Source organism: Carya illinoinensis, chromosome 11 (assembly GCF_018687715.1).
Source record: "Carya illinoinensis cultivar Pawnee chromosome 11, C.illinoinensisPawnee_v1, whole genome shotgun sequence".
Taxonomy (NCBI): domain Eukaryota; kingdom Viridiplantae; phylum Streptophyta; class Magnoliopsida; order Fagales; family Juglandaceae; genus Carya; species Carya illinoinensis.
The window spans coordinates 1,848,297-1,864,050 of NC_056762.1; the positions used below are offsets into that span (position 1 = coordinate 1,848,297).

The 15,754-nt window shown below is 38.1% G+C and overlaps 1 protein-coding gene across 25 annotated transcripts; it reads right to left on the reverse strand.

Moving 5' to 3' along the window:
- Positions 1-1,701: 1,701 nt before the first annotated feature.
- Positions 1,702-15,752, reverse strand: LOC122280884 (zinc finger CCCH domain-containing protein 43-like). 25 transcript variants are annotated; one of them, XM_043091966.1, is made up of 18 exons: positions 15,601-15,749; positions 14,879-15,404; positions 14,274-14,339; positions 10,235-10,750; positions 9,306-9,386; positions 8,556-8,621; positions 8,329-8,394; positions 8,102-8,167; positions 7,875-7,940; positions 7,648-7,713; positions 6,105-6,224; positions 5,901-5,966; positions 5,071-5,190; positions 4,857-4,961; positions 4,215-4,334; positions 3,801-4,049; positions 2,358-2,645; positions 1,702-2,129 (listed from the first exon to the last, which is right to left on the reverse strand). In XM_043091966.1, the coding sequence occupies exons 2-18, from the start codon at positions 15,380-15,382 to the stop codon at positions 2,025-2,027; spliced, it is 2,670 nt and encodes an 889-aa protein (XP_042947900.1). In that variant the 5' UTR covers positions 15,383-15,404; positions 15,601-15,749; the 3' UTR covers positions 1,702-2,024. The 25 variants fall into 25 exon arrangements, with proteins under 25 accessions (XP_042947900.1, XP_042947897.1, XP_042947899.1 ...); XM_043091963.1 differs by having other exon boundaries at positions 14,253-14,339; XM_043091965.1 differs by having other exon boundaries at positions 9,327-9,386; positions 14,253-14,339; positions 15,601-15,748.
- Positions 15,753-15,754: the final 2 nt, after the last annotated feature.

Here is a 15,754-nt window from a genome sequence, read left to right on the forward strand (position 1 = left end):
ATATATAACATTAAAAAGATGATGTACATAAAATTTTAAGCAAAACGATTAATGGAACAAAAAATGTGTTGAGACGATCTTGAATTCTTTGATTGCCATTTTATAAACGAGTAAGGCTAGTTTTTATTCTAAAATCATACGTGTTGATAACTTGATATGACACGTTTGTTACAGTACACATCCCGTTAGTCGGTGAGATTAAAAATGATAAAATTTATGACGAATAGTAGTATTATTCTTTATTAAAAAAAAAAAAAAAGAGTTTTTGATTGAAAGCTAAATTTGTCTTAGTTTGGTAGTGCAAAACAGAAGTCCTTAATTCAAAGATTTGGTAATTTTTCTAAGAATAATGGGCTTCCAAATTCTTTCTTTATGAGTAATGTAATATACAGTTGTAGAGTGTACAAACGTCGTATAGTCACTTTAAAAAAGAGTGAAGTTTACTATTAAAAAATTAATTAATTTTTTTTATGTGAGTCTTATATTTATTCATTTTTTCATAAAAATTGTTTGACGTTTACATACTTTACGACTGTAAATATTATTTCTTTTTATTTTATAATATCAATAGGTTCATAATTTCAATTTTACAAGATTTTACTATGAACCTAATGTCTCAAGTCAAGTTAGACCAAATATTTGCCATTGGTTATCAAAGAATGCATGTAAACGAGATTTTAATGTCAGTCTACATCAGAGTAGATTGAGTTGTGATTTTATTAATTAAAGGATATACAATTATGAGTCCACCACCCATCCTCTACAAAATCGGCTTTCAGTTTCAGAATCAATGCGCCTATTTATTAAGCGTTAGGACTCATGTGGTGAGAGTAAATACTAATAGCCAATAGCTAGGCAAACTACTCACACCTTTCCGGCGCTGCCGATCTTCACTCCAATTATATTATTAGGGAGGTGAGAGTTAGTTCAGAGGAAAGAAAAACATGAACGAATGAATACATAAAGCAGATTTCAGTTGAGGGCCTTAAATGAGCAATGTCCCACACCAACTATACATATAGGAAATGAAAGAGATGGAAAATTGACCGAAACCTGTCTCCAACCTCACCAACAGTTTGATAAATACATGATCATGCAAGATGTAAGGGTTATTTGATACTGTTTTCACTAGATTTTTGGAGAATATAACCAACCTCACATTAATATTCAATTTGATTGAATAATTTTTTTTTTTTTTTAAAAAGTCTCAATTCTTTTTTTGATGGGATTTCTTCAATTTGAATCCTAAAATGTTGCAATTGCCAGTATGGTTTTTCAGATGGCTACCCTAAATGTATTCTAGTTCTAGTTCAACTCCCAAACCCACAATAGTCTAGTGCATGTCCAAATGACCACACCATGAAACTCATCTAAGAGATCTCAAATTAACCCTGATAGTTCAAATTATCACTAGATGTCATATAAAATGAATTTGCTTTCTTCAATAGAGTGAAAATACCACGTCATTTATAGTCCGGGAATCTAATAATTAGCCCCTACACTAGTGTCAATTTTAAGAATAGTCGTGGGCACACTGAATGCTGCTCCCACCGCCAGGGTGTAGGCGGCTCATTGTTTGACAGAGTGCGCACATCTAATCTATTTGTGGTACAAGTTAGGGCATATATGCAATGAGAAGATAAATACAGTGAGGGACTTTGATTGCAAAAGAACACCAAAGCCAAAAATAGACAATGAGAATTTGATACAAAAATATATATACATATATGAGAGAGTCGGAAAATGGCGTTTTGGTAGTAGACTAGAAGTGCTATGACGGCATTTTTTTCCATTTCAGTAACAAACCAACCAAGCCCTTAGCGCGGCCCCCACCCCCCCTTCTTTTTCTTCCCAAAACAACCCACTACGGGGTTTATTACATAAAGTTACAAAGCCTTGGAACAGTGATTCCTAGAATTTTTGGGCCTCCAGAGCAAAAATATTTACACAGGCTGCTGAAGAGTGGTATCACTTCTGCTTCCACTTGAAAGTCCCCAGCCACCCCAGCGTCATCTAGTTACAGATCACCATTCCCAGCCTGAGACTGGGTGTACTGGATGGTCAAATTTACAAGCTTGCCCAAACTTGCAAATGCCATAGCGACTATATTGTTCACAAATATTATGATCCTGTATTTCAGAGAACAAGAGCATGAAAGTAACTAATCAAGGCAAAGAAAGTATATGGTAACCTTTCCAAGAGCAAAACAAATGTTAAAAATGATATGAGATATTTCCCATAGTTAATAATAATCATAAATTTTTTTATTAGTTTATCTGCAAGCTTTTTAACAATGGAACTACTTCCCAAGTTTTTATTTTTCAGTAAAAAAGCGCAGCCCAGAAGAAAAAACTTACAGGTCTCAAAGGAAGACCCGTGTCACTGAGAGCACATGGGGGTGACTTCACGATCCTGTCCTTAGGGTGGTGATATCTGCAATTCAATTTAAACTTACAATCCCCGGTTTTTATGAAACGGCTGCACTCAGGTTGGCCAGGTCGTTCTGGATATTCATCAACTTGAACCTGGTCCTCATAGTACGTATAGACGTTGGCTTCAGCCAGTGTTGGGTCCTCATAGTACGTATAGACATTGGCTTCAGCCAGTGTTGGATGCATACTCATTTCAGGAATATATACAGGAGCCTTAACAATCCACAAACAGGTAAAATTTAATAGGATTCCCCTACTAGGTATTGTCTACACGTCATCTATTCAGGTATTAGCAAAAGAAAAGAAATCGCAAAAGAGCATAAGCAACACCAAGCCGGAACAGCCATAGATTTACCAGACTTTCTTGAAACCGAAGCAAATACATAATTGATCCTTATTTGTTACCTAGCTTTTAAATTCTACAGTAATAAGGCATTTGGAAGTTGGAACCCTTGTAATATAGCATCTTTCATCTGTTCCAGTTACCCTGGAATCTGTCTTCTGTCAACCCAAAAATCAAAATTAATGATTATGTCGAGGGAAAATATATCCTTTTTGACAACACAATAAAGAAAAAAGAGAAATGTTTGGTCTACACATAAATCTTACACAGTAAAATTTACACACTGATGTGGTTTATGTGATCCATCATATTGTAAAGCTCTTTTTTTAAATTTTCTTGTGTAAGATTTGTGTGGAGACCTAACACTTCTCAAGAAAAAAATACCCTCCTGTCTGAGGGCACTTACGGAATTTTAAAATTGTGATATGTGAGATAAGCGACGGGCACAATTGACCTAAAAATGAGTCACTTAAGGAATTTGCCTAATCAACCTTCAACCATTTCCCCCATAACACACTTTTTTCATCCAGATGTAAACACTGCTTTTTTTTTTTTAAAAGGTGAGCCGTAAACACTGCTTTTACTTGTAAAGATGCGCTATTTCTTATTCAAAATCTAAAACAACATCCCATAAGAAGCTAAGTCAAATAAAGCTAACAAATGCCGAGGTAGCCTAGTATTTTAAATGAAAATACATCATCTGTAAAAATAAATACATAGATCTTGTCAAAAGAACCAGGATTTAAAGAGCTTAGAGTCTATTGAAGTTCCATGACAAGAAACAAATGCAATGCCTCTGAAAGGATTAAAAACCAAAGCAAATAATTTGGGCACTGATTATTGGACAAAAATGAACCAGAAAGACAGAGAAATTGCAAGGACCATATACTTAGATTTTAGGTTTACCGGCCAAAGAAGGAAGATAAAAATAGTTCATTTTAAAATTTTGACATACAGGATCTCATGTGAAATTTACTTTCTTTTTCCTAGATAAGAGTAATGAAAGGTACAAAAAAGCAAGGTACCTGATAGCCATGTGGATTTTGAGGAGGAAAGCCGGGCGAAGGTGAAAGCTCCATTGGTACATAGGGAGCAGTTACATTCAATGTCCTAGGTGGAGATGAGGATTGCATTGATGACTGGGAAGCACCTGATGCAGCAGATCCACCATCATCCTCCTGATCCACGGCCAAAGGATCAGGATGATTAAACCTGCAGTTTGTTCCATACTTGCAGGAGCCAGTAGACATGTAGTAGGGGCACTCTTTCGCTCCCTAAGATGAATTAAAACATTGTCAATTAATCAGACCACTAAGGCAAAAAAGGGGGGTAACAGAAGTCTCACAAAGAAATTAGAGGTTGAAAATAGAACATAGAAATATTAGATAACATGGACACAAAGATTTGTCAAGAAATTATAATTAAGACAGATGTAATACTGGTCTAATTGGCAAGTCCAGAAAGTTCAACTCTAGAACTGCGGTTCCTGAAGCTTTGCCTTTTGTGTGTTTGTGCTTACAAGCTCTTCCATACTTGCACACCCCTGACGTCAAGTAACTCTGAAACAGAGTACAAGAAAAGAACCACAAGATGATGAAAACCATCATTAATGCATCATTCACAAAGCACATAGTCAAAATGAGGTACAAAAAGAGACTAAATGTAAAAGGCACCAAAGAATCTGTTTGTAGGAAATGTTACCCTTTCAAGGAGAAACTACTCTTAACCAAAAAATAAAAAAAAGCAATGTTACAGAAAGTGGCTAAATACTCCAATCAAATTAGTTATTCCACAATGTTGCACAAGCTGTAATCTTCCTTCTTCACACACATGGGCAGTGTTAGTAACAATTCATCCAGGCATTGCGCAAACTATCTTGTGTCAGGTGCAAAGGATGACTAATATGATAATAATTTTCCATCAATCGGGTCTATCTTGGGCCATAGATAATCAGTGAAATAAATTTGAAATATCACTTAGAAAATGCATGAAAGATACGATGCATGCTAGGGGAAAGTTTTTGATAAAACTGTAGCCTGCAAAGATTTCAGTTACAGAGACCATAATAGTAGGAAAAAGACCTTGCATTCTGTCTGGCCTGGCCTCTCTGTGGATTTGCCCCGTTCCTTCACCTTCTCCTCAACAACCTTCAAATCAATAAGATTGAACCACCCAATGACAATAGTCTCCAAAAAAAAAAAAAAAAAAATAGAGCTTGAGACTGGAACACAGAAATATCATATAACATGGACACAAATATTTGTCAAGAAATTATAATTAAGACAGATGCCATACAGGTCTCATTGGCAAGTCCGGAGAGTTAGGCTCTAGAACTTCAGTTCCTGAAGCTTTGCTCCTTGTGTGTTTGTATCTACAAGCTCTTCCGTACTTGCACACCCCTGACGTGAAGTAACTCTGAAACAGAGCACAAGAAAAAAAACCACAAGACGATGAAAACCATCATTAATGCATCATTCACAAAGCACATAGTCAAAATGAGGTACAAAAAGCATTTGGATAATGAGTTGAGATGAAATGAGTTGAGATGAAAGTTGAAAGTTGAATAAAATATTGTTAGAATATTATTTTTTATATTATTATTATTTTGAGATTTAAAAAAGTTGAATTGTTTATTATCTTTTGTGTGGGAATTTGGGGAAGTTGTAATAATGAAATGAGATGAGATAAAACACTTTCACTATCCAAACAGGAAAATGTAGAAGTCAACAAAAATCTGTTTGTAGGAAATGTTGCCCTTTTGAAAGGAGAAAGTACTCTTAACAAAACAATGTTACAGAAAGTGGCTAAATACTCCAATCCAAATTAGTTATTCCACAATGTAACACAAAGCTGTAATCTTCCTTCTTTACACACATCGGCAGTGTTAGTAACAATTCCTCCAGGCATTGTGCAAACTATCTTGAGTCAGGTGCAAAGAATGACTAATATGATAATAATTTTCCATCAATCGGGTCTATCTTGGGCCATAGATAATCAGTGAAATATATTTGAAAAATCACTTAGAAAATGCATGAAAGACACGATGCATGCTAGGGGAAAAATTCTGCTAAAATTGTAGCCTGCAAAGATGTCAGTTACAGAGACCATGATAGTAGAAATAAGACCTTGCATTCTGTCTGGCCTGACCTCTCTGTGGATTCGCCCAGTTCCTTCACCTTCTCCTCGACAACCTTCAAATCAATAAAATTGAACCACCGAATGACAATAGTCTCAAAAAAGAAATTAGAGCTTTAGACTGGAACAAAGAAATATCAATAACATGGACACAAAGATTTGTCAAGAAATTATAATTAAGACAGATGCCATACTGGTCTCATTGGCAAGTCCAGAGAGTTAGGCTCTAGAACTGTGGTTCCTGAAGCTTTGCTCCTTGTGTGTTTGTATCTACAAGCTCTTCCGTACTTGCACACCCCTGACGTCAAGTAACTCTGAAACAGAGCACAAGAAAAGAACCACTAGACGATGAAAACCATCATTAATGCATCATTCACAAAGCACATAGTCAAAATGAGGTACAAAAAGAGACTAAACGTAAAAGGCACCAAAAATCTGTTTGTAGGAAATGTTACCCTTTCAAAAAGGAGAAAGTGAAAAAAAAAAAAAAAAAAAAAACAAGAGGATCTCTTCAGAACAGCCCGACTGGTCTTATGGGTTTAACAGCCTCCAATTAGAATGAGACACGTAGGAGATTTTATAAAATGCAAAGTAGATCATTTTTCATCTGATTACACCCATCTGAGAAGGACCCTTCACTCGTGCCTCACCGCCTCTAACGAAAGCATATCAGTTTCTCATATCGGCCAAACCAGACCGACTGCCACCACCAAGCTCCATCGTCCCACTAAGCCCTGTTGCCCCCCACTGAGATATTTTTCTCCATTGCCCCACAGCGAGGCCTTATATCCAATTTGCTCTGATTTCTGTTGATTTCGTCTGATTTGTATACTGATTTGGGGTTATTTATGATGTATAAAAAATGCTATGTACCAAAATCAACCCAACATGTTTAACCCAACTCACACAGCTTCTTAACCGTGAATAAAATGTGAGCTCGAATACCTCATCTTCTGGCAAGGCGTGTTTTTCTGCTTCTACAATCCAGTCATGTGGCAGACGTCCCACGTGAACACTATCAAGAGATATTCCATTGGGTCTTTTATTTAGTTGGTGTCTTTTTTCTTTAATCACTTTTCACAAAAATACAGAAAGTGGGGTGGGAAAGGCGAGAGAGAGGTGAACTTTGTTGGCCTTTGGAAGTGGTGGCTGTCGACAATGTTGTGGGTGAGGGTGGTCCTTGGTCATGGGCTTTAGCAGTGCAGTAGCATCAGCAAATATGTTGATGGCTTGGGTGTAACATGAAGAGGAGAGGGCACAGGAGGAGTTTTGTCAATTTTTGGTCAGCTGTAGTCAGGTGCACAAAATGTAAAATAAAGGATCTATGTGGTAAAATTTTATTGGAGGGCTGTTTTTTTGGTATGGACAGACTGACCGGTGAGAAGGTTTTCTCAAAAAACAATGTTACAGAAAGTGGCTAAATACTCCAATCCAAATTAGTTATTCCACAATGTTACACAAGCTGTAATCTTCCTTCTTTACACACATCGGCAGTGTTAGTAACAATTCATCCAGGCATTTTGCAAACTATCTTGTGTCAGGTGCAAAGGATGACTAATATGATAATAACTTTCCATCAATCGGGTCTATCTTGGGCCATAGATAATCAGTGAAATATATTTGAAATATCACATAGAAAATGCATGAAAGATACGATCCATGCTAGCGGAAAAATTCTGCTAAAACTGCAGCCTGAAAAGCTGTCAGTTACAGAGATCATGATAGTAGAAATAAAACCTTGCATTCTGTCTGGCCTGGCCTCTCTGTGGATTTGCCTGGTTCCTTCACCTTCTCCTTAACAACCTTCAAATCAATAAAATTGAACCACCCAAATCAGTGAAATATATTTGAAATATCACATAGAAAATGCATGAAAGATGCGATCCATGCTAGCGGAAAAATTCTGCTAAAACTGGAGCCTGCAAAGCTGTCAGTTACAGAGACCATGATAGCAGAAATAAGACCTTGCATTCTGTCTGGCCTGGCCTCTCTGTGGATTTTCCTGGTTCCTTCACCTTCTCCTTAACAACCTTCAAATCAATAAAATTGAACCACCCAAATCAGTGAAATATATTTGAAATATCACATAGAAAATGCATGAAAGATGCGATCCATGCTAGCGGAAAAATTCTGCTAAAACTGTAGCCTGCAAAGCTGTCAGTTACAGAGACCATGATAGTAGAAATAAGACCTTGCATTCTGTCTGGCCTGGCCTCTCTGTGGATTTTCCTGGTTCCTTCACCTTCTCCTTAACAACCTTCAAATCAATAAAATTGAACCACCCAAATCAGTGAAATATATTTGAAATATCACATAGAAAATGCATGAAAGATGCGATCCATGCTAGCGGAAAAATTCTGCTAAAACTGTAGCCTGCAAAGCTGTCAGTTACAGAGACCATGATAGTAGAAATAAGACCTTGCATTCTGTCTGGCCTGGCCTCTCTGTGGATTTTCCTGGTTCCTTCACCTTCTCCTTAACAACCTTCAAATCAATAAAATTGAACCACCCAAATCAGTGAAATATATTTGAAATATCACATAGAAAATGCATGAAAGATGCGATCCGTGCTAGCGGAAAAATTCTGCTAAAACTGTAGCCTGCAAAGCTGTCAGTTACAGAGACCATGATAGTAGAAATAAGACCTTGCATTCTGTCTGGCCTGGCCTCTCTGTGGATTTTCCTGGTTCCTTCACCTTCTCCTTAACAACCTTCAAATCAATAAAATTGAACCACCCAATGAAAAAGATTTAGTAACAAAAAAAATGTTTTTTGATAAGTACAAAAAAAAAACAAAAAAAATGTTATCATATGATGCCAAAAAATTTGATGCTTGAAAGAAAAACACACAAAGCATCAACTGCCTGTTCTGTTCAAATATTCCTGAATGAGAGAGAGAGAGAGAGAGAGAGAGAGAGAGAGAGAGAGATCATTGATTGATGGAACTACTTTCCTTCCAAACTAAGCTCAAACACATAATACCATATCAAAACCTAGCTACCACAATCCATAGTATCACAACAATAACATTACTTCCCCCTCTACCACGGTACTATTTTTCCCTCGAATCTTTTTTTTTAATCGGTAAACAAAATTTTATTGATAATTAGATTAGGCAATAACCCGAGTACATGCAATATATACAAGAACATTTCTTACTTTTCTCAAAAAAAAAAAAAATATACAAGAACCTCACCTATGATTGATTTCCCTCAAATATTAAGCCTCTTTTTTTTTTTTGGCCCGGGGAGGGGGGGGGGGGTGGGGGGGGTGGGGGGGTTGTTTTAAGTATATAAGTCAAACCTCATCTCTAAAAAAAAATACATGCAATGTACGATGCATGTTAACAAAACAATAATGTTAAAACCGTAGCCTAAAGGGTGTCAGTTAAAGACCATGATATGAGTAATAAGAACCTTGCATTCTGTTTGGCCTGGCATCGCCATGGATTCCACCTTTTGCTTCACCTTAACAGCCTTCGAATTGATAAAATAAAATAAAATAACCCAAAATGGTTAGTACCACAAAAAAAATCCTATCATACAAAGCCAGCAAAATTTGATGTTTGAAAGAAAAACAAACAAAGCACCAACTGCGCGTTCATTTTAACTGGAATATTCCCAATCCATTGAGTGAGAGAGAGAGAGAGAGAGAGAGAGAGATACAGAACACCTATTAATGAAATATATCTGAAGTGGAAAAAAAAAATTCACTTAAAGCAGAAATCCATCCAAACTTGTCAGAAACTACTTTCAATCAAAACCACTTATAAAAAAAATAAAAAATTCCATGAAAACCATCAAAGCTCTAACAAAAAATACCCTAAAAAAAAAACGACCAACCACAACTCAAACTAATAAACCTAGGTTTAACCTCCAATATTGAGTCCTCAAATCCAACCTCTATTTAAAGTAAATTTCAATGTCTAGCATTTATCTAGACTATTTTTACACTAAAGCCCTCGTTTTCCATCTAAAACATCTAAAAAGTTCTTAGATAGGTAATGATTATTGATTACCTATCATATAAAATGGTAATCATAACTTTAACAACTACAGCTAAGGAGAACGGTGTTACCCTTCTTTTCTCCAAACCCAGTAAATTCCTCTCACATAATCCCCAAAAACACTGAGTTTCACATATTCATAACAAAAACCAGGTTTCTTCTTTGCTGAAACAATAACTTGGACAAATATATACGAAAAAACATGAATAAACATCTACAAATACACAAATACAATACATATAAACACACAGATACTTTTACATATACATAACACCCACCCACACCCACATATAGAAATAGATGTGCATCTGAATATACCTTGTTTTTCCTTCTCGAGGGGCGATTAAACTTACAATTGGACCCAAACCTACTCGCCCCAGTCTTGAGGCTCCGATACTGATGGCTTTCAGTGAAAGCACCGCCATTTCTCTCACCCCAGTCCTCAATCACAGTTACATTCTCATCCCCATTATCATCTGTTACGATCCAGGGGACTTGAAGGCTTGTATTATCATCCCAACCGTTGCATTCGCTCCCACCGCCCATCTCTTCTTCCCAATTTGACGGCCCATTCTCTTTCTCACCCTCCAGCACTTCGTCGGCCTCTTTCAAATCCCAGTTACCAGTTTTCTCATCCTCTTGCTTCAGAACTGGTTCTAATACCTCTTTGAAATCCAGGTGCTGAAGCCTTTCCTGGATGACCAGTGTGTGCTCATCTGCTGGGCGATAGGGATCAGACAGTGCACAATCCCAGCCTGATTCCCAGCCTGTGTTGTTGGAATCGGCAATGTGTATTAATCCAGACAGTCCCATCCTCACTCTACATTTAGAACCCTAAATTCACAGGAAAAGAAAAGGGGGGCAGAGTGCCAGAGTGTGCATTAGATAGAAAAACAGTTTCTGTTCAGAAAGGTTGCTTTTTAAGTTCTGAATAAGAAATGAGAAATGTCTTTTGAGATCCCAAAAAAAAAAAATAAAAAAATAAAAAAAGGGGATTTTTTGTTTTTTATAGGTAAAAAGGTTTTATTAATCCACGTAAATAGGCAAAGTCCGAGTACACAGGAGGTATACAGGTAAGAGCCTAATTACAAACTATGCACTACGGAAAGTAGCGTAAAAGTCATTAAGACTCGTTCCATACAATACAATATAAGACGCCCAAAGCAACAATGTGTGAAAGAAAAAAGCCCTAAAACCATCTGGAGAGCGTTCCCTATTGTCAAAACAGTGGCTATTACTTTCATTACATGTGCACCACATTAAACATAAAGGCACCATCTTCCATACAATTGCAATCTGACGATTGTCCCGAATCCCTCGCCAACAAGACAATAAATCTATCACCCTCCTAGGCATAGCCCATGCGATGTCAAGCCTAGTGAAGATTTCATCCCATAATACCTACTACTTCGCAATGAAGAAGAAGGTGATCCGCTAATTCGCTGTTGTGTTTGCACATGAAGCACCAATCCATTATGTAGAGTCCGCGCTTTCTTAGCTTGTCTATAGTTAGTATTTTACCATGGGATGCCAACCAGCCAAAGAAAGAAACCTTGAGGGGGACATTGCTCTGCCAAATGCTCTTCCAAGGGAAGGCATTAAAGGTGTGAATCGTCAAGGCCTTGTAGTAGGATCGAATTGAAAATTTCTTGTTCCTTATACGTGTCTAGAGTAATTTGTCCTCCCCGCCTGCCCTTGGTTTCAGTGCATATAACACACTATAGAAATCAGCAATGGCTTCCACCTCCCAATCCTGAACAGCTCTAGTAAATCTCACGGACCAACGAATGGAGTCAGCAGTACTGCACATGTTATCAGCCACTGAGGAACCGTGATCAGACGCAATCCTGAAAAGAGAGGGGAAAACGTTTTTCGAAACAATATCCCCACTCCACAAATCATGCCAAAACTTGATTCACATGCCCCTTCCCACCTCAAGCCTGCATTTGCTGAGAAAATCATCCCAACCATTCTGAATAAGTTTCCAAACTCCCATGCCATAAGCTCCTCTTACTTCCTTAGAGCACCAACCTCCCCAAACACTCCCATATTTGACATAAAATATTCCTCCAAAGAGTGTCTCCCTCCTAATGATAATGCCATAACCATTTGCCAAGAAGTGCCTTGTTGAAAGTTCTCAATTTTCTTATGCCCAACCACTGCAAGACAAAGGGATGCATACTTTGTTCCATTTAATCGGATGGAATTTTTTTACATCCTCTAGCCCTCATAAAAAATCACGGAAAATCTTCTCTAGTCTATTTGCCACCCCTGCAGGCACAGGAAATAAATAGAGGAAGTACATTGGGAGATTAGATAACGTACTTTTGATAAGTGTAATTCTCCAGCCCTTGGACAAGTAAATTCTCTTCCAACCCACCAACTTGCCTTCAATTTTCTCAACAATCTCTTCCCACATTGCCTGGGATTTATGAGGGGCCTCCAAAGGGAGTCCAAGGTACTTCATAGGCAAGGATGAAACATTGTAGCCCAAGATGCCAACCACTTCACTAAGTTACTAACCGAACCAACAGGGACTACTTCCGACTTTGATAAATTCACCTTAAGGCCAGATACAGCTTCAAAGCAAAGTAGAAGTGCTCTTAGGGAGCGAGTCTGATCCAGGTCCGGGTCACAGAAAATCAGCGTATCATCAGCGAAAAGAAGATGGGACACTATCAAGCTTCCATGCGAGGGACTGCCCACCTGGAAGCCCGAGATGAAACCCCTATCCACCACCCCAGCCAACATTCTATTCAACACATTTTTTTTTTATAGATAACATTCTACTCAACACATCCATGACTAGAATGAATAAAAGTGGGGATAGTGGATCCCCTTGTCTCAAACCCCGAGAACTGCTGAAAAAACCTTTGAGAGTGCCATTGACCAAGACAAATAATCTAATGGTTGTAATGCAATGCTTGATCCACTAACACCATCTTTCCCCAAAGTTGTACCTACCAAGAATATACAACAAGAAATCTCAATTCACATAATCAAATGCCTTTTCCACATCCAATTTATACAAGATACCTAGAATGCCGATTCTGACTCTACTCTCCAGACATTTGTTGGCGATGAGGACCGAGTCTAGTATTTGTCTACCTTTCACAAGCATTTTGGGACTTCAAGATGATCTTCCCCATGACTTCACTCAACCTCTTCGCTAGGACTTTAGGTATGATCTTATAATCCCCACTCACCAAGTTTATTAGACGGAAGTCATGCACTTCCACGGACCCCGCCCTCTTGGGGATAAGAGCAATGAAAGAGACATTAAGGCTCTTCTCAAATTTCATAAAAGAGTGAAATTCAATAAAAATCTTCATTAGATCCTCCTTGAAAATATCCCAACAAGCTTGAAAAAAGCCATTGGAAATCCATCTGGACCCGGTGCTTTGTCTTTGACCATACCTTTTAACATGCCAAGCACCTCGCCTTCTTCAAAAGGCCTCTCCAACCAAGCCGCACTCGTATGGTCAATTGAATCGAAAACTAGACCGTCTACGTTGGGTCTCCAAAGGTACTGCTCTATCAAAAGCTTATCATAAAAGTGGACAATGTGATCCTTAATAGCATCTCTACCCAATAAAACCCTACCCTCCGCATGAAGGACCTCTATGGCGTTGTTCCTTTGATGAGAGTATACAATTTTATGAAAGAACTTAGTACTCCTATCCCCTTCCTTCAACCAAAGGGCCCGAGATTTTTGTCTCCACGAGATCTCCTCTATGACGTTTTGAATGATGTATACTTGTATATCTACAAGTTAAGCTAACATTGTTACATTCTCTCTCAAACCCTCCCTCTCAACCTCTCCTTCCTCCTCCTCGCTACTCTTTGCTATCTCCGCTCTACCTTTGGTCCTCAAAGTTTTGTTTTCTTGAATTTTCAAGAACAATGGCAATAATGTCTTATCTATTGCACTTGAGCCAACATTGTACTACATGCATGCTGGCTCTAAAAAACATATAGATGTTTGAGCTTCATTCACCATACAAGCTACACGTGAGTCTCATGTGCTCTGTGTCCCCACACCTACAACGACAATATGCTTGTTTGATACATTAGCTACTGCTAGGGATGGCAAAATGCGACACAACTCGGAAACCCAACACGAATACGATATGGAATTAGCGGGTTTGGGTTTTGATATAAATGGGTTCATGTTAAAACGGCTTGACCCTAAGACATGATTATAAACGGGTCAATAATTCGGGGCGTATGTATATAAGTCAAACCTCATCTCTAAAAAAATACATGCAATTTATGATGCATGTTAACAAAAGCAATAATATTAAAACCATAGCCTGGAAGGATGTCAGTAAAAGACCATGATAGGAGTAATAAGAACCTTGCATTCTGTTTGGCCTGGGACTGCCATGGATTCTTCCTTTCCCTTCACCTTCTCCATAACAGCCTTTGAATTGATAAAATAAAATAAAGAAACCCAAAGACAAATGGTTAGGACCAAAAACAAAAATCCTATCATACGAAGCCAAAAAATTTGTTGTTTGAAAGAAAAACACACAAAGCACCAACTGCATGTTCATTTTGACTGGAATATTCCCAATCCATTGAGATAGAGAGAAAGAGAGACAGAACATCTATTAATGAAATATATCTGAAGTAGGAAAAATAAAATCACTTAAAGCAGAAATCCAAACAAACTTGTCAGAAACTACTTTCCATCAAAACCACTGATTAAAAAAAAAAAACTTTTCTCCAAACCCGGTACATTCCTCTCACAGAATCCCCATAAACACGGAGTTTCACATATCCATAACAAAAAGCAGGTTTTCTTTGCTGAAACAATAACTTGGACAAATATATACGTAAAAACATGAATAAACATCTACAAATACACAAATACAATACATATAAACATACAGATATTTTTACACATCCATAACAGCCACCCACACCCACGTATAGAAATAGATGCACGTACAAATATACCTTGTTTTTCCTTCTCACGGGGCGATTATACTTACAATTGGATCCAAACCTATTCGCCCGAGTCTTGAAGCTCCGATTATGATGGCTTTCGGTGAAAGCACCACCATTTCTCCAACCCCTGTCCTCAATCACAGTTTCATTCTCATTCCCATTATCATCTGTTACGATCCAGGGGACTTGAGGGTTAGTATTATCACCCCAACCGTTCCATTCGCTTCCACCGCCCATCCCTTCTTCCCAATTCGAAGGCCCATTCTCTTTCTCACCCTCAAGCACTTCGTCGGCCTCTTTCAAATCCTCTTGCTTCAGAACCGGTTCTAATACCTCTTTCAAATCCAGGTGCGGAAGATTTTCCTCGATGACCAGTGTACGCTCATCTGCTGGGCGATCAGGATTAGACGGTGCCCGATCGAGCTCAGGATTACGGATTGGTGGCGATTGAAAACCTGATTCCCTGCTTGTGTTGCTGGAAGCGGAAGCGAGATTTGATACAGACTGTCCCATTTCTCCCTCTACATTTCAAAACCTAGATTCACAGGAAAAGAAAAGGGGGCAGAGTGCCACAGTGTGCGTTAGATAGAAAGACAGTTTCTGTGCGGAAAGGAAAGGTGGCTTTTTAATTACTTCCTGAATGAGAAAGAAGAAATGTCTTTTGAGATCCCAAAAAAAAAAAAAATTACAGAAAGGAGAAATGTCACGTTTTGAATGTTGTATACTCGTACATGTAAAGGTTAAGCTAACAATGGCACATTCCCTCTCTACCTCTCCTTCCTCCCTCCTCTTGCTGTCTCTGCTCTGTGTCCCCACTCCTACAACGACGATACGCATCGCGCTTTTTGATTCATTAGCTATTGCAGTGAGCGTTGTCGTTCAGTT

Excerpts from the sequence above, each read along its gene's own strand:
- LOC122280884 (XM_043091963.1), bottom strand. The coding sequence starts at position 15,382 with ATGGGACAGTCTGTATCAAATCTCGCTTCCGCTTCCAGCAACACAAGC. Across the intron at positions 8,622-9,305 it reads TTCTTATTACTCATATCATG|GTTGTTAAGGAGAAGGTGAA; the intron begins GTCTTTAACTGA and ends ATTGATTTGAAG. Across the intron at positions 4,962-5,070 it reads CGGACTTGCCAATGAGACCT|ACTATTGTCATTGGGTGGTT; the intron begins GTATGGCATCTG and ends TTTTTTTTGGAG.